Raw genomic sequence first — 19,941 nt, forward strand, 5'->3', positions numbered from 1 at the left:
AAAGAAAGAAAGAAAGAAAGAAAGAAAGAAAGAAAGAAAGAAGAAGAAAGAAAGACATTAAGTATAAAATCTGTTCCAAAACATAGTACATACTGATAAATCAGTATGCCTTCTATAATGCCGTTATTGGAGATCAATTACTCATTGCTGCACCACCAGTATCAATCTATGTTCTTTGCCATTTTTCTGGCAAGGGGTCATTTTTCTGACCCTTTTCATCACCCTTCTTTTTCCCCCACAGTTCCATGAATAGCTAATGTGCTACTTTCTTGTGATCACTCTAAACAGGGATTTTAGGCATTTTTTACCTATATCACCATGGAAACAAGATCTGTGTATACATCTATGATTAGTCTTTCTCTAGAGTGAAAGCCTCATTATCTATGCAAACTTACGGCTAATTGTTCTGTGTAAGATATGGGTGTCTTACTCCTACCTACTACTTCGGAAATTCATTTCATGTAGTTGCACATAACAAGCTGTAAAGAGGGTTTTATGAAGCCAATAATGCAGATATAATACTTGAGGAATTCCTTTTGGATTGGATATATTTATTTTTCCAAACATTTTGTTTGAGAGAAAACGAGATTGCTATCTGCTGTTTCCTTATTTTTTTGCAGGAAAGCAAAGGGTTGTTGACTTCCTCTCCCCTCCCTTCCTTCCTTCTTTCTGAAGGTACTGTACTCATCTGAAAAAAAAAGAGAACGAAATGATTGTTCCTGTTCTCCTTCTTAAGTCATTTGAAACATTGTCCCTGCTAGTTTTCTAAGTTTACTGCAATCTCTGCACAGGGGGGAGGGAAACAGCGGGAGAGAGAGACAGATATTACAAACATGAGAGCAGGTAGTGTTTAGGGCAAGACTCCTTCCAGCTTCAACAACTGGTAAGTTAAGTAAAATGCTTTTATGGTTAACTCTTTAGAAGTGCAATATATATATATATTTATATATCTGCTTTTGTATTAAGAAAAGGCATTAATGAGATACACATTTAGCTAATAAAAGAATAATAACCATATGCATTAACAAGCAGTCTATTTATGCTAGAGATAACTATAGTCTGGTTTTTAGATACTGGTGCTATTACCATACGATTTAACCTGTGCAGATAGGAAAGTATTTTCCAAGGAGGCTGATAATGTTCATAATATAATCTGCTGTGAATTTTGCGTATATAAGTCCTGCTACCAGAATCTTGTTACGGGCTTCACTAACTTTATCCCAACAGTTTCAGCAAGATTGACTGGGCCATTGCTAAAATATAGAGAGGAGTTGTGTCACACAGGAATTAATGTATTTCATTTATCATTTGCCAATACTGAGGTCTGCTCCAACACACCAACCTGTGCTATACTGGGAGAAGAATTACTAGGGTTGGTTTTTGTTCTCTTCAATCTGCATTGTGTTTAGGATTACACATGTTTATCTCTACTCATCTGTGTATATGATTAGTCTAGGAACAATGACATTTAAGAGGTGGTAAGATGGTTCCTGGATGTCACTTGGAAAAAAAACAAAACAAAAGAAAAAGTTCACGTTGTGCAGTACATAACAACACAGAGGCTGATCACCTACATCAGTAATAGGATGGACTCAATTGTATATCTCTCATTTGCATTTTTGTAGACATCAATAATGTTTTTCATGTTGATCATAAACGCACCAGAATGATCAGAATTGCCACAAAATGAGTGATTGAATGCAAGAGTATGTTTCAAATATTGCACGAGGAAGATTCACACACACTTTTACAGAAGCAGAATGCAGAGGTGGGGCAAGAAGGACAGGTGTCCATTTCTTTGCAGAAGCAGAATTTGCTCATCTTATGATTAAGTATTTCTTCAAGCTGCTGCTCTCTGAAGTGCAGAGTCCTCTGCAGAATGCCCAGAGCCCAGACAGAGAGACTTCAACTGGTGGGCAGAGGGCTGGCAGGCAGCTCCAAATCCTGCCCCGCCAGGGTACCTGGGCTGCACTTCCACCCTCGGACAGCCTCCTGCTCCCACCCCTCACTGAAACAACTGGTGGAAAAGACTTTCTGCCTCGATCTGTATGGTGTCTTTCTGCAGGTTTTTCCATAAGAGGGAAGGACCTAGCACAAATTCAGCCCAGTTTCTGGGTAAGTTGTGGATTCCTTTTGCTTTGGGAGCAGACAAAGGGGGTTCTGCCAGAGGAGATGGAAAGAATTTGTTTTTTGAACTCCTTAGCTTAATCTTGCCACTCAGTCTAGTTTGGTACAAGTTGATAGTTTATTTTTTATACTTAACTCAAAAACAACTTGTTATCTGCTAATAACAAATGTGTGCCAGGTCTTGCTATGAAAACCATTAGCCACATCTTCCCCTTGGGATATCTGGGTTTGTTTTTATGTGACTAAGTACAGATTCAAATTAAAGACACTATTTGGATAGTATTTTGACAGTTACATGTCAAACACCTGGAATACCAGTGTTTACATCAAGTGAGATGTATAGCAGTTTTCCAAACACATACAGAAAATTACATAAGCATTGTGTTTTGGTGGTATTTTGTTCAAACTGCAGGGTATTCATCTGGATTTCAATCACTCGTAAGTTTTTGGTCTGGTTGGTTCAGAAGTTCAGTTTGCCATGTAGGTAAAAGCAAGCTGCAGACTTTAGGTACAGATTTTATTTCTGAAGATGATGAGCATTTGTGTATTCTTGATTTAGATCATGTATACAATAAACCCTTTCTCTGAGACATTGTCTGAAATACATAAATATTAACAAAATTGTTTAAATCATGGTAGGTGAACAAAAGCAATATATACTGTTTTAAAACTCAGATGCCAATAATAAACACAGAGAAAGAGCTTTTTAAATTTGACAGTAAATTTTTATTTTAAATTTTTTTAAAATTTGACAGCATTTTTTTATTTTATTTAAGAGTTTATTAATTTGACAGTAAAAAACGGGCCTTGAATTTTGAATTTCATTCTTATATTTTACCTATTAGGTTTACTTTCCTTTAAAAATGCAACTTTACAATGCTTTGTAGTTTATTTATTTTCACTTTGTATAATTTATTGCCAGGACCACTGTAACATGATTTAGTACAACAGGAGCTTTTAACAGAACTAATATCTTTCTTGAGGTATCAGGAAGATGATTTTTTTGGCTGACATGTTATTCCTACATCACTGAGATATTTACAGCAAAGAAAGATATAATCTGACTCAGTATTGGGTACAGATTTGCAACTAGTTTACAGCACAAAGTAAGTATTTGTGCAATGAATTTTCAGTTATTCACCCCAATGTTTGTGAGAGACTGGACTGTTAATGGTTCATGACTCAACTCTTAAAATTATAAAAATATTCACACAAGAAGGCAAGAATAAAAAGAGACAGTTTGTCTTTATTTTGTTTAAAGTCTCACTGTTTCTACTGCTGATAGCCATATTTATGTATATAACATAAATAAGTAAATTGTCAGTCAGTGTATGTATTTACTCAGAGAATTATTTAAAGTCATTATTTCCATTTGATGTGTTCTTAATTATAATGAAATAAAATACAGAAGAATGTTGCTTTTGTTCGGAAATAGAAAATTTAAGTTATACCAGTAATGGCAGAGAGGTTACAGAAACAATTGGTAGCCCGTGGAAACCCCAAGTTAACAGGTCTGGTTCAAAAAGCATAGAACTGAAGGGAAATATTTCTGTAAATGTCAATTGCCTTTTTATATTTAAGACCAGCTTCTTTAATGGTGTAAACTATTGAGACTTTTGTAGCACTGAGTTGCATTCCTAGTAACATTTTGGCACGTCTAATGTACATTTTTGACCAGGAGATAATTTGGAACTTTGAATCTTAGGGTGTTGGGTTTTTTAATTGCTTTTCATTCTCACAAACAAGTGCATCAACATGAGCCTTCTTTTAATACTATCTGGGTGCAGAGCAGATAGTGGTGGTCTGAAAGATGAGAAGTGCATCTCACAGATTAATGTAGTGTCGTGTATTCAAGGTGCTGTTTCTAGTCGTGCCAGAGAGATACTCAGGATTTAGAACAAGATAAGATTGATGGAAGCAACCCAAGACAAGCCCCACACACTGAGACAGAAGAGTATGGATCCCAGACAATACTAAGGTTGTTTTCAATCTTTGGAATTGCAAAGACACAGTGGTGCAGAAAGATTTCTGGGTGGACTGCTCCACTCTTCTGGACGTGTAAGCAGAATGGCACCATAAGAAACAAAAGCAGTAATGGCTGCATAAGGTAATGGGAATTTTCTGTGGCTGTGGTTAGAGGACACAAATCAAAGGTGTGAAAGGCAACATCTTATTTATTAATTGATTAAAAAAGATCCATAGTTTCTGAGCACCAAGGCATGTCCTTCAGTACCAACAGATCAAATCAAGCTGCTCCTTCAAACAGACCTCATAAGTGCTGTGAGACTGCTACAGGTTGTTGTCAAATTATTCATTTGTTTGATGGACTAATTTTGTAACCCAACAAATTTCTAAAAATCAACCACCTATTAAAAGGAGAGAGTTACTTTCCACTTAAGTGCAGTAGTTTTCCATGATCTAGCTCAAAATCTCAGAAGATCACTAAAAAGAAAGGAGTGTCATCTTGGAACAGAAAGAATTATAGAGACACAAATAATGCAAAGCTTTTGAAAAGAAAGAAACAAATTCAGGGGTCGGGAGGGGGGAAAGAGACAAAAATTTAATTGGGATTATCCTTTTTTTTCTGAAAATTTGTTGTTCTGAAATTGAGATTGCTGCTTTCCAGTGCTGTAAAACTGCATTTTATAAATGATATTCAGATTTTTATCCAATGAAGAAGTCTAAGTTAATCCTCAGCAGTTATTTGGAACATGCACTGAGTTGCATGTTAGTTGTGTATTTTTTGTTTATATCTCCCTGACAGGGACTAGTCCTTCTTGCTTGACTTCTAAAATACTAACAATCCAGTGAAAAAATATTACTTAATGCTTGGTTTAATTCCTTTTAAACGTAATTTTTTTTTACTTGCTTCTATAAAACAAATGGTTTTATATGTTTACTCTGCTTTTGATAAGTGAAACACAGCATTTTCTTCCAAAACTAATATTTCTAATGTCCTGTAAAAAATTGTAATGTCATTGGTAGTAATTAAGCTAAGTAATCATGTTGCAAAAAAAAATATTTTTGTGCTCTGGAGGTTATGGGAAGAAATGATGTGAATAATTGCCTTTTTTTTTCTTTCATTTCTAATTTCCTGCTTTTTTGGTTAGAAAAAACCTGTTATTAATGATTTAAATGCATGATGAAAATACCACTCCATTTTTAATTTCTCTTCCCTTCCTCCCTCTTCTACCATGAAAGCTAAAATACTAACACATTTCCTGCATTTTCCTCTGCAGGAATTAATTTGATTTAAATGAAAAATTTTAGGGTAAAAAGTGTTTCCTGAAAACCTATTTTTCCCCTTGTCAGTCTTCAAAAAACTAAACCTGGAAACACCCAACTTTTCATCTGCATATGCCCACTAGAAGCACTAGAATTCAGAGAAAACCAAAAAATACAAAGTTGAAGATGGGTTTAATTATAAAAGTGACAAGGTGAAGTGAGTCTCCTGCACTGATAACACCACCTTTTCCAAAGAGCTTGAGACAGGTATAACTGATTTGAAATCAAAAGCAAGGCTGTGAGAAGGAGCATCTATTTTAAACTGTGTTTTTTAATGATGCTCTAGTAGAAAAGATGCTAATGCACAGCCAGGAGGCATCACCCACACAGTCCTCTGTCTGGAGGCCTGATGAAGAACAGACATCTCCTAATTTCCCTGAATTCAAGGATCTTGGTCTTCCCACAAGGGAGGACTGGTTGTGGTGGTTCTGGGAGAGAAGCAGGTGGCTTTACCCCTTCCTGTTCTGACACCAGCCCCTCTGATAAGCCACAAGTGTGTTGGCTTATCAGAAGGTTGGGAAGGGCAAGATGATTTCTAGTCCTTCTTTTCATTCGTTTGTTGCTGTTCCTGGTTGTGAAAGAGCCATTAATACTTCAGTCTTCCCATTTTAGGGCTGCAGTGTAACTGTTAGACCCTTTTTGCAGTGATGAATGACCTCCTGTTTCATGGTGGGCTCTGTTGTGGATCTGCCACTAAAGACTTTGTAAATTGGAAAGAGTATGTGCTCTTACCAACATGCAATATACTGGATTTAAACCAAATCAAAAGGTATCCAGGATGGATGTGTTGGAATTTAGTGACTGTTTCAGGTTTAGTTGTTTCTCTGAGCTGCTTTGCAAAGCATGTAGTGTTTCAGCCTTGTGTCTGAGCTCCAAATAAGAAATTATTTGAAAGCATTATTTGAAAAGGTGGCATCTGTCATAAAATACTTCCAGTTACCATAATATTTTTCTACTTGTCTGCTTTTCCTTAAAAGCATTCAGAGTACATGTGTAATGAAAACAATATCAGGAGGTGGAAAGGGAAGGAATCACCTGTTTCTAGGGCATCTGTCAGCTTCTAAGGAACAGCAAAAGTTCTTTGAAGTGTCTGGTAGGCACCAGCCCATGCTGGGTCAGTTCCTTAGTGCAGATTTCTGAAGCTGTGAAGATCATCCTGTATTTGTCCTAAACCATTGTCCTGTGACAGGAATTCCAGAAAACTGTAGAGGAACTCCTGGAAGAGCAAGCTGACAAAAAATTGTTCACAAGTTCACAGAAATTAAATCCATCCATTTATAAATGAGCAGGAAAATATTTTTTCTATAAAACCATAGAGCAAGGAATCTCACCAGTAGGAATGCTGTATCAAACAGTTTTCCTGCATAATGCTGCACTCACAATATGAAGTCACCAAGATTTCTGGAAGAGTTTTGTGTCTATAGACAGCATTTTTTCAGGATGTCAGAGAAAGAGTCACATATATCAGGGAAATGCTGACCACCAAACCAATTTTTCCTCTGCCAGAAAAATGGAAATACCAATCTTTGATTCCAAACACAGTAACTGATTTTTTTCACGTCCCACAGAAAGTGAACCTCACCTAAACTTTACCCACAGGTAATGAATGCAATTGAATGGCTATCAGTGGATTCTGCAGGACAATGATCAGGACTCAGGGCTCACCCTAATGATTTGCTGCAAGAATTTTGGCCAGTGTCTTTCCTGCTTACAAACAACAAACAGGCTCCCACTGTAAGGCAGTGAATCTGGTTAGGACAGTAAGTCATGACAGAATTCACTAAAAATCTTCCCATGCTCAGACCAGAGCCTTACCTGCTTTTCCTCCCAAAAGACAGCAATAATTCCTATTAACTTTTCCAGGTTTTTGTAGGTGACACTTGTTTTTTCCAGGGAAAAGGAATGATTGGGGGTGGGGTCATGGAGGTGTGGGCAGGGATTGGTAGAGACAGTTATATTAACACATAAGGTGATTTCTCACAAAATGTCATTTTATAATGCTAGTTGGCCATTCTTAGTCACGCTGTAGAGTCATGGTGGTTTGATGGTTTTTTTGGTTTATTTTTCCTTGTGATGAAAATCCGAACTGAGTTAGTACCCAGAGCAAGATTTTGCCATCACTCGTGGTGAAGGATTAGTACTCGAGTGGTTTGGGAAATGTTCAGAATTTCAGGTTTCAAACTATGGTGATTTTCTTCTTTCCCTCTCTCGCTCTCTTTTTTTACCTTTTTCTTTTTTACTTTTTTTTGACAAAAAATAATTGCTTATTTATTTGTGATTCTAGTCTCTGTTCCAGTATCTGCTGGTGATACTTGGCTAAGTCTGAGCTGTCTTTCTTACTCAATATGCTAGTTTATTGAATTTAGTAGAACTAGCATTTTAAACATGTTTTAGTTTAAAATAATTAACCTCAAGAATTTTTTGCTATATTGACCAAAGAAATTTGTTTTCTAATTCATTAAAATTGCGTAAGCAAGACAAAACTTGTTTTGAATTTCAGATTTTCTGTAGTTTTGGCAACAAACCAGTGTTTATTTTTAAAACTTTCTGCGGGGTACCAAAATCATTAAGAGCAATATGTAGGATGTGTTTTGGGGATCAGAGAGGGAAAGTGTTTTTTTTTTTTTTTTTTGTTCAGTCAAGGACAAGATTCAAGTGTGGCACCACAAATGAAGGGCAAAGGCAGACAGCAAGGTATCTTAATTCTTGCAGGTACTTCATACGATCAGACAAAAATGTCACTGTGTGGAAACTGAAGAAGTAAACACATTTCTCTTCAAACTAAATAAAATGATTTTTTAAAAATAAACCCTCTTTGGCGGAAATTGTGAGATGTATGTGCAAGCAATAATTTCTCTGGACAATAAATACATATTCAGTACAGTTCAAAAGTTTTAACAGAGGTTTTATGCTCTGGCAGTTTGGAAAGTAGACCTCCCTAATCACAATGCAGATACATTAAAATAAGTTCCTTCCAATGCCTCAACAATTTACCTTAAGAGCCTTTGTAAATGCTGTCTTATTGATATAATTCTTTTTTTCTCTTGTTGGGTCTCAACAAAATAAACGCAGTGGTGTCCTAGGAACAGCACTGATATGTCTAATTCCTTTACTGTTGTACTTAGGTTCAGAGGGAAATTCTAAGTCATTACTAAGCCAGCTTAATTACAAGTGAGTAATAGAAGCTAATAAGGATTAATCAGTCTTTACAGCCAAGGAGCTTTTCCAGCAAGAAATCTGCTCATTCTTCAGCTGAAATTAAAAAAAATTTATACATCTTTCCTAAATGAACAGGAAAGCATTATCTGGTCATAACTCTCAACAACTGGACACGAAGAGAAGTGTTTGGTAGCCGATATGTTTTTATAAATACACACACACATAAATATATACTCACTTCTGTCACTTTGTGGGTGAAATCCTCTTCTTTCAGTTCTTGTGGGATATAATGTCTTACTGAAACACACGGTACCTACTGCTTTAACAACATTCAGTTTCACTATGAGTTTTGAATTGTGTGAAACAAGGAATTGAGCACAAAATAAATACAAAAAGCAATGGTCCTGCTGAGGACTAACAATGCTCTTCCATGTTTAAAGAAACCTAGCTTTTCATTAAAACTTAATCTTTTTTGGCAGCTTTTTACGAAATCTCTTCCATGCAATCCTTTTCCCCCTTGGCCCTTTGCCAATCGTGTGTGCACATTTTATCTGGTCCTTTCTTTTTTGAGGTTCATGTGATGCCCATGAGGTACCATTAACTGCAGCTGGCTGGCTTGAAGAACCAAGCTGAACAAGCTGGAGGTGGTCCTCAGCTACCCTCTAAGACAACAAAGAGATGGGAGGAGAGCAGACCATCTCTCTGGCCTCCATATAGGTGATAAGGACACTAGGATTATAGTAGGAAGAAAAGCTCAGTGTATTTCCTTTTCAAAGGTCATGAATGCCAGTGAAAGGTTTGCTTTCAAAATAACAGCTTGAGTAGGACAGCACAAGGGTTATGGAAGGGCATGCTTTTTTGATAATTCTAATTTTGGATGTTCCTCATGGCTCTGTCGCTTTTCTTAAAATAACAGCTCAAACCCTCTCTGTTCTGTTTATAGTGTTTAATGGTTGTGCATTGTAGGTGGAAAGATTATACCCAAAGTGTTCTGTAAGGACCCTACACTCTACCAAGCATCACTATTTTACTACAAAATCCTTCCTAATATTTATACTATTCATTTGTTCTTCTAGTCACTCTGTCTCTTTTTATATCTGCATGGAGAGAAAAAAAATCCTAAAGCTTCATGGATGTTACTTGATAATTTTCCAGAGGAAAAGCTATTTAATACATAGGATTCTTACAGTGCCAAAAATGTATTATTTTAATTGACAGTGGCAGATATGGGATAGACAGGAAACAGGGATGGAGTGATAGGACTTCTATAAACAGTGGTTAAAGTGACTCCACATACTTTATAAAGGCTGGGACACATCCTTGGTTCCAGCCTATGACATGAGATTGCCTTATCCACTTAAGAAAAGGAAGAAATTTGTCTAATTGTCATCACCTCACAGCAGTCTAATCCCAAATCTTGTTCTCAGCTACACCCCAGATATTCCATAATCATTTCAGTGCAACACAGATGATGTCAGAGAGAGAACTAAGTTGGCTGTTTAGGATGAGAGTTAGTTGAGTAATTAATTGAGCTGGCCAATCCATCATTAATTCCAATGCCTAGTAGTCATTAGAGGGCCAGATCAAATTGCATTTTCACCCTGTTTGCTGGCACCAGTTATAGTTTGCACATTTGAAACTCTTCCACTGCATGTGCTGCAAATGTCACCATTGCAGCCAACCTGATCTTGTCAGCCCTGAGCTTTGAGCAGGGTCTGAAAACTCAGGATACCTATGCCCAAATGCTCTCAGAAACTAAATCCTATAAGAATACTTAGGTGTAACTGATAACGTCAGATTTGGGGGAAAATACAACAGCCACAAGATGGGACACTGATTTATTTTCCTCCCAAGGAGTTTAGACCCATATCTCTAAGCTCTCAGGGGAATGTCCTAGCTAAAGCCTGTGCTGGTGACTTTGGTCTCCTTTCCTTGGGGCTGGACCTTTAGACTAATAAAAGTGCAAGTGCCAAGGGGCAGGGAGCAGAGGGAAGTCAGATGTGATTGTTGGGGGCTGCAGACTCCATCCCTCTGGAGTCTGGACTCCTCCCAGCTGTAACTTCAGGTTACACTCTGTTTGCAGGAAGTTTTTTAAGATGCCTGAAGATCAGGCTGGAAAGTTGACATAACACGCCTTCCTGTTTCTTGTATCCTTCACAAGACTGTGTCTTGGGCTAGCTACACTGCTAGCCTGAGCTGACATGCCTGGTTTTAGATCCTCCTGTGCCTCACCAGAGGCTCTGTTTCCTCTAAGCTACACTTGGCAGGTTTTTGTGGCCCACTCTGCTGTGGGCAGGGAGGGGATGGGGCTGTGGACCCAGAGATCTGCCAGCCAGCAGCTGTTCTCTCTCCCTTGCACTCCAAAGCACCTTTGAATTCCATGCTAGTGTCAGCAAATTAAGCAGATGCCGGTGCTCAGCTGAAGACATAAAATCTTGCCTCCCTTACACACTTTTAGACTGTATAATTTGCTGTGCCTTGCAGGCTCCCATCGTGTGTGGCTGTGGTTTGGGGTGATTGTGTGAACAGCTAACACTTCAGAGTCTGTTGACTTAACATTAATTTCATTATGCTGATCATTTCAGCAAACAGAATAGAGAAGCAGAGAGGGAGTGAACAACAGATGGAATATAGAAGTGAAGCGGGAAGAACATGTAAGAGAAGAACTACAAAAACTCATAAAGAGGAAGAAAAAAAGAAACCAGAAAGGAGAAAGGAGGATAAGAAAAAGAAAAATAAATAACCAAAACAGCAGCCTAAACGATACTCAAAAACTACTTTGTTCATGAGAGAGAGGCCCACAGGGCTAAATACTGCTAGAGGCATTGCCAATAAGCCCCTAGGGTAGATGATGTGTGGGTAACCCAGACACACTGCACTGTCACCCTCATCCACTCCCTTGTTAGGAGAGAGAAGAACAGAGAGAATGATAGCAAAGGTGTCACTAGAATAAAGACAGAGCACACATAAAAGCAATGAAAGGGATAGCAAATCATTGTGCTAAACTGATAACTAAGCACTCACACTAGAGAGAGGAAGTATATCTGCAGCTACCTCACTACAGCATCTGTCAACCTATTTTTGGTTTAAGTCTAATCAATGCAAACATGGAAAAGCAAATTGTGCTATAAACCCTATAAACACATCTGATGCCACAAACAGTACCCCAGCTCTGGCAGGCTGCATGGTGGGACTGCCCCAGACTTCCAGCAGAGGAAATCTGAAAATCTAGTTTAATACTTTCAGTAATTGTCAAATTAAAAATGATCTGTAAGTTATGGAAAAGTGAACATGTATAATTTTGATACTATTTTAAGGCATTTCCTCTATTATAATGAATACCAAAGTAACTTCTGTGAAAGTGCTCATAGTATCTTGCTCTGTAAAAATGAATACAAACAATGAAGCACGTGAATACAAGTTACACACAAATCCAAGATGATTTCAAAGACTACAGTCAGTGCTGGCAAATGGGAATGTTAAACTTATGCATTTCTCTGCTAATAAACAAACAAACAAACGAAAACAAGTTAAAATGTTAAAATTTGGGAGAAGCAAGGACATTGCAGGAAGAGTGTTTCTACTGCACAGTTTTCTGTGAGAAGACCCATTTCTTTGTATTGGTGACACCTCCCAGGCAATATTAATGCAGCTGTGCTGGATAGGAATCTCTTATACCAGAAGAAATATCTAAAATGACTGAACTTCAAACATGAAGCTAGGAGGATACCAAAATAACAAATGAAGGGAAAAAAAAATAAAATAAGGTATCCTTGAAAGTTCATTACTTGTTGTATCTGTTTACCGTGTCATGTCAAGCTGTCAGATTTTTAATCACCTTTCTTTGATTTTCCTTCATCTTGTCAGCAAAGGTTACCACCTGCTGACATATATTCTGATGATATAAGTATTTTTTTTAATTTAGGTGAAGAATAGATAGGTTCCTGTCTCATTGGGGAACAAAACCCATAACAAATAATAAGGCAAACTGTGAGAAGTACTTTCAGATGTTGTTGGAAGTCTTCCCACAGGCCTTAGTGAGGTCTGATTAGTCCTATAAAGAATTATATAGGTTATAACTTTTCTTTTACCAAGAATTCACTGAGAAAAACCCCCCACATTTCTTGATGGAAAGAAGAAGTTTTATCCTGAAGCGTACTACCAGCAGATGAAGGTAATTTCCCAGGGAGAAGTGAAAAGACAGTGATCTTCTTAGTGCTATCAGACTGATGTAGGAAGAAAAAACCTGATCTGGTCCACTTCTCATTTTCAGTCATTCCAGACCGTGTTCATGAAGAATTGTTTACTTATTTACAATTCCAGTTCTATTAGTGATAGTAATCCAAAAAGGGAAGAGGAATATTTATCGCAGTATCTTTATCTTGATAGTGCTCTTCATTTCAGCAGATATATCCCTTGTAAAAGGCAGGGGGCAAGAAACTTTATCTCCTTAGACAATTAAGTCAATGGTTAAATCATGGACTTCATTTGACACTGGATCTACATACATGTGAGACTGAGAAAACAAATAAGTGGTATTGAAAAGGATTTGACTAAACTCAGTGGCTATTATTCCCAGCTCAGGTTGTTTTTCTAAAAGCTTCTACTATATTTGTGTCTCCTCATCAACATCTACACTCATTGATTTTGGATACTTTCTGTAAATCCATATTTATTTTTCCAAGTTAGTCCAAATTTCACAAGATTGTTCAATTTTTTTGTCCTCTCCCAGCTCCACACTATGGCAGAAGAAGCATTCTTTTAATTTAAAACATAAATAATCTTTTAGGTTAGCTTCAAATATTGTAGCATAGAAACTTGAAGGCTGATTAATGTGTCTTAATATATACTTAGTTTATATATAATATACCCACAGTTCATATACTCAGATTGAACTTATTAGCATACCCTAGACATATGTTAATGGGGTCCATTTTTCAAAATAATCTGCTTGAAATGTGAATATTTGTACCTGGAGCACATGGATGGAGAGTACACCTTGCACTGGCTTCTCTAAAGAATAGGATAGTAGGTTTGACACTGATTTTAGAGAAATTCTGATGTGGGTTTGGACATGTTTTGTTATGTTCTGCCTAGAAGGATCCACGCTTTCATTGAAGGAAAACAGCAGGGAAAATGGTAAGGAGAGATCAGATATGTGCTACCCAAAAATACTTGGTTAGCAGTAATGGTTAACAGTAATGGACATTTTGACCTTAGTACAGGTGTTCTTGGTGTTTTCAAAGTCTGACAAATAAGTTAACACAGTCTAGATTCAGTAGGGAGCACTTCTCTGCTGAAATGAAATTAATTCAGTATAGTAAAATCCCTCAGTCAGATCCTCAGACAGATGCAAGTTTTGCATAAATAGCAAATGAGAGAAAACTAAATAATTTGCTGCTTAGTTCAACAGCTGTATAACTGAATACATTTAAAACCAAAACATATTTGGAAGAGCAGACTGAGAGCTCATTAAACCTATTAAAATAATGATAATTATCACTATAATAACGGTTGACAAGAATCAGTGATTGAAAAAACCCAGCTGGTTGCTCAATAAAGCTGAAGCTCACCAACTGCTCAACTTTATCTCAAGAAGCATAATAGTGTTAAATTTGTCAATAATCTTTCCCACACCCAAAAGAAACAGCTGTTAGATTTAATTATTTGCTTGTAGATGGCCATATTTCAGGCCTCAACAGGAGACCAGAATTGCACTCTTACAGGTCATGGTTTCTACAGTCCTACATGTTCAATTAAAAATGGAATTTCTCTTCCAGATAAGAGGAGCTGTTCGGCCAATTTGGCCCCCTTTAGACTTCCTCCACTTTTGTCTGTTTCATTGTCCACTAAAAGAGCAAATATAAGCAAACCTCCTAATTAAGTAACCCATTTACCTTTGTCATGTCACTTTCAGTCATCTTAGCCTTATTTCTGGCTTTATGATTTTATTGGCCAGGAGAAAAATCAGAACAGTTGTAGTCTGTGTTTAAATTTGAGAAATTTCATAACCTCACATTTTTATGGCTGGACGTATTATTAGTATATAGACAGAAAGTACATTCATCCAGGAAGCAGAATCTTGATGCTACTGAATTTTTAAGAAAATTTGCAGTTGACTCCAGTACTGGGTATTAACTGGAGACTGTAACAACATATATTCTTGTAGAGTGAATAGCATAATTTACATACTTTCTTTAATCTTTTCTCTTAGAAAACTCTTAGAAATGAGTGGACATGAGAAAGCAAAGGGTGATTTATATTCTGCATTAAACCCTCTTCCTCTTTCATGGGAATTAACAAGATTATTAGCTGCTGCATAGATATTCTATCTCAGAAATTCCTTAACAACTATCTCAACACACTGTAACATTTCTTTCTTGTTTTGAACAGGAGGAGTTAATTGATGATTCAATTCTTCAAAATACTGTATTTCCATTTACATAAAGAAATAAAATTTGAGGGTGCTTGTCTCTTCTTCAGAAACTGGCTTTAGTTCTGAAGTGCTCAGTTTTGGGGGGAATTCTTATGTTTAAGGGCCAATACAGCATGGAAAATTCTGTCTCAGTGAGTTTCCAGACCAGGTTTTCAAAACATAGTGGCTTATATATTACTGATAAAAGCTAGAAATTTCAATGACCATCCAATGTTTAGGATCACACTACATAGCACTGCATTTTAAATAATAGGATCTGCAGAAGGAAGAAGTTTTGAAGTCCTTATATGGAAAACTCAAAAGGTCCCCAGGTGAAATTTGAATATAAAAATACTTAAATAAGAATAAATATTAAAATAATGCCAAAAAATTTAAATTCAAACTATGTCCCTGCCTTATTTGCTGTTGGGTATAAAAATGTCATCTGCTACTCCAGAGCCAGGTAGAAAAAGAGTACTGTGGACCTGTACTAAAATTTTAAAGTTCTCTGCTGAAATTATTTAAAGAACAAGGAACTGTTCCCTAACCATATTTTGCATTGGGCTCAAACCTGTTGTCTCTTCAGAACTCATGTTTTTGTGGAATTAGTTAATTTTGTGGACATAGTTAATACCGTGCCCCCATTCAAATTAGCAAGGCTTTGCCAGCAGAACGAAAGAAGAAATAATTAATTTATGTATCACGGTGATTTCAGGGGGAGAAAAACCAGCAAGGTGATCCATATTTAGACTTCCCCTTTCCTTTAAATCCTCTTGTGTTGGATTATAGAGCATGTTCTGATTGTGGTGGTTGTTGACTATAAATACTTTCTCTTGTAGGGTTGGTCTTGTGATACCTGTAGCTGTGGCCAGTGGAATAAGCCCACATGCCCAGTGACAGCAGTCAAAGGTTAGTAGTACAAGCAAAATGTTTCTTTCCAGTAATTTCAAGGAGTTCTACAGCTCTGTGTTTCAGAAAGAGTGAAACTTTTCACAAAGCTGTGTGTGGAAGAAGGGAGTAACAGGCAGCCAAGAAACAAGTGAGCAGTTAGAAACAACTCACTGTCACTTCTGTGTACTTTAGGCAGCATTTCAATAATACAACAAAAGCTGTAAATGACATAGCTGGGTCTTCAGTTGCTGTGGGCTTTCTTAAGAATTTTATATTCTTATTGCTGGGGAAAAATGAGATACAAAGTTAAAAGATATTTGAGGCACATACTTTATTGAGAAGATTTTGATCTATAAGCGTTATGTTCAAATTGTGTGAGTTTACTTTGCTAAATAGGATTTTTAAAAGCTTTTTTTTTTTCTTTTGGAAAGAAGTTGAGAATTTTTCAATATTTGGGGAACTCCCTTCCCCTTCTCCCTCTTCAGGCCAAACCATTTTACCCAAAGAATTTTTGAGATCTAACTGTTCCTTATGTTGACCAGGAAGCTAGCCTGACAAGGAAGCATTAGGATGGATTCCCAGTAAAAATTTTCTGTGGTGGAACATACACACATATATGACATATACATGTATGCATGCACATAGACACAGTGTGCAGTTTTGGGTACCACATTACATGAAGGATACAAATGAAGATGATGAAGGGTCTTGGGGGATTGCCATATGAGGAGAAGCTGAGGTAATTTGTCCTGTTCAGCCTGGAGGACACTGAGGAGAGACCTCATTGCAGTCTGCAACTTCCTCATGAGGGGAAGAGGCAGGGAAGGTACAAATCTCTTAACTTTGGTGACCAGGAATTGAGGAAACAGTCTGATACAGAGTCAGGGGATGTTTGGTTTGAATATCAAGGAAAGGTGTTTCACCCAGATGGTGTTTGGGCACTGGAAGAGGCTCCCAAGGGAAGTGTCACATCACCAAGCCTGACAGAGTTCAAGAAGCATTTGAATGACTCTCTCAGGCTGTAATGCTCTCAGGAGTACTGTACTCCTCTCAGGAGTAATGCTTGAGGGTGTCCTGTCAGGGCTAGGAGCTGAACTTGGATGATTCCCTGTGGGTCCCTTCCAAATCATGATTACCTGAATTGACATTGTGTATACATATGTGCACTATTTCCAGTAGGTGCGCTAGTAACTGAAAGTAATATCATGGTATAATTATGAGATACTTGTCCAAGCAATTATTTTATCTTTTCTCTCTATCCAATGTGGTTTTTGCATCATAAGTTTAGATATCCTTCAATTTTTACTTCAGTTAGTCCTCCTTCTTTGTGAGTTGTTTCATCCTTTTGTCCAAACTTTCCATCTTAGAGTTTTGTCACTGAGCCTTTGGCTTCACATTTTTATCTCAAAGATAATTACTCAGTCTACACTATTAGAAGGAAAGAATCTGTTTGCAGAAAGTTTAAGATGCCTTCTCTTGCCCATGGCCTAACTAGGTCACGGAGAAGTGCTTTCATCTATCTTTAGAAGAGGGCTTATCCAGCACGGAGCTTCCTGAAATAGAAATAGGAGTGTATTTAGTGCTCCACTCACCTTCATGCTCTCCACCCAGCATTTCCAAGAACGATGGTATAAATAGAATCAACGTGTCACAGATGATAGAGGGAAAATGTGTCTAGTTTTCCAACCTAACCTTTGCCTGGTTGGCTAGATACATGCACACAAACAGACACGTTCATGTAAGTGCATCCCTCAGGACCAGGACGGCTACAAGAACATTGCAAACTTATCAGAGAGAAAACTGGAGAGGCCAAAGCCCAACTTGAACTTAATCCAGCTACTGCCACAAAACATAACAGAAAGTTTCTCTATGTACATTCACGTCAAGAAGCAGGCCAAGGAGAATCTTCATTCTTTGTTGGATGTGGGGTGAAACTTTGAGTCAAATGGTGAAGAAAAGGCTGAAGTACTTGTGTCCTCTTTTCTTCAGCCTGGTCAGACCAGTTGTTCTGAGAATGCTCAGGCCTCTGAGCAGGAAGACAGAGACAGGGAGCCAAATGAAGGCCCCATAATCCAAAAGGAAATAGTCAGCAACCTGCTACAACTCTTAGACCCGTACAGCTCTGTAGGACTGATGAAATCCACCAAGGGTACCAAGGGAGCTGGTGAAAATGCTCACTGAGCTACTTTCCATAATTTACCAGCACTTCTGGATGTCTGAGGAGGTCCCAGCCAGCTGGAGGCTGGCAAATATGACTCCCACGTACAAGAAGTGATGGAAGGAGGGTTGTGGAGCAGCTCATCCTGAGTGCCATCACAGAGCTCCTACAGAACAGCTCAGCAGGGGATCAGGCTCAGCCACCATGGGTTCATGAAAGGCAAGTCCTAATTCCACAGCAGGAATGCCTTCTATGACTCCTGAGTGGAGGAAGGAAAAACCATGTATTTATTCTGTCTTCCCGGACTTAAGCAAAGTTTCTCACACTTTTTTCCACAGCATTCTCCTGGAAAAACAGCTAGCTCATGGCTTTATGGGTGCACTGTTCCCCATGTAAGAAAATGTCAGGATGCCCTGGCCCAGAGAGCAGCAGTGACTGGAGTTACATCCAGCTGGCAGATGGTCACCAGTGGTGTTCCCCAGGGCTCAGTACTGGGGCCAGTTCTGTTTAATATCTTTATTGATGAATGTGGGGAACAAATGTACCCTCACTAATTTTGTGGATGACTCCAAGCTGCATGGGTGTGCTGATGTGCTGGAGGGCAGGAAGGCTCTGCAGAGGGCTCTGCACAGGCTGGATCATGGCCCAAGGCCAGCGGGGTGAGGTTCAACAAGGCCCAGGGCTGGCTCCTGCCCTTGGCTCACAACAGCCCCAGGCAGCTCCACAGGCTGGGCCAGAGGGGCTGCAAAGCTGCCACAGGAAAAGGCCCTGGGGGCTGTGACAGTGACTGAACAGGAGCCAGCAGTGCCCAGCTGGCCAAGAAGGCCAAGGGCACCCTGGGCTGTGCCAGCAATGGTGTGGCCAGCAGGACACAGGGATTGTCCCCCTGTGCTCAGCACTGGTGGGGCTGCAGCTCAAATCCTGTGTGCAGTTCTGGGCCCCTCACTCCAAGAAAGACATTGAGGGGCTGGAGCAGGTCCAGAGATGGACAGTGGAGCAGGGAAAGGTCTGGAACACAAGACTTGTAATGGGTGTCTGAGGGAGTTGGGGTTGTTTAGCCTGGAGAAAAGCTTCAGGTTAACACTATCACTCTCTACTACTGCCTGAAAGGAGGTTGTAACCAGGTGGGTATTTGCCTCTTCTCCCAGGTAACAAGTGACAGGACAAGAGGAAATGGCCTCAGGTTGTTCCAGGGAAGAAACATCTTCACAGAAAAGCTGGTCAAGAACTGAACCAGGCTGCCCACAGAAGTGACTGAGTCACCATCCTTGGAGGTATTTAAAAGACCTGTAGATGTGGTGTTTAGGGTCATGTTTTTGTGGTGTATTTGGCAGATAATGGCTGGACTTGGTGATCTTAAAGGTCTTTTCTAATGAAAGTTTTCTGATTCTGTGACTCTAGAAGGACAAGGAAAAAGGTAGAAGCCTTATTTAAGATGAACCAAAATTTATAACCAATGTTTTAGATGAACCACGCATTCAGATGAAGTTCCCTGTAGGATTAGTGGAACATAAAATTTTGCCAGAAGAAAATTATTAATCTGCCTCATCACATTGTATCATCAGATATGCTCAGAGCATTTTTAGGTGTTATTTACTCTGGAGTCCCAGGACTTTTGCTGACATCAGTTCTATATTTAGTTTTATAGTGGTGATTTTGCCCACCTGTTCAGAAACAAACAAACAAACAAAATCCTAGATGAAGCCTATTAAACTGAATGTGATTTGGAGAGCTGTCAAATGTCTTTCCTCCCCCAGATTTGCCAGGCAAATATCTCTGTGATTAAAACAAAGAAAATAAATTAATCTCCGCCTTCTTATTACAATACAAAGTGCGAGTAGCCAGGAAACACGGCGCAAAACCTGATGGTACACAGTGTCCTTAGATCACTTGGCCATTGTTTTCT

General features: G+C 38.5%; 1 protein-coding gene across 1 annotated transcript in view; it reads left to right on the top strand.

Annotated features, from left to right (window-relative positions):
- The first annotated feature begins 1,777 nt into the window (after positions 1-1,777).
- The window catches only part of ZNF366 (zinc finger protein 366), a 32,542-nt gene continuing 14,378 nt past the window's right edge, over positions 1,778-19,941 (top strand). The window contains 2 exon segments of the mRNA XM_063422877.1: positions 1,778-2,072; positions 2,075-2,115. Of these exon segments, the coding sequence (XP_063278947.1) occupies positions 1,880-2,072; positions 2,075-2,115 (234 nt within the window). The 5' untranslated portion in view covers positions 1,778-1,879.

The sequence above is a fragment of the Prinia subflava genome, chromosome Z (genome assembly GCF_021018805.1).
Source record: "Prinia subflava isolate CZ2003 ecotype Zambia chromosome Z, Cam_Psub_1.2, whole genome shotgun sequence".
NCBI lineage: Eukaryota > Metazoa > Chordata > Aves > Passeriformes > Cisticolidae > Prinia > Prinia subflava.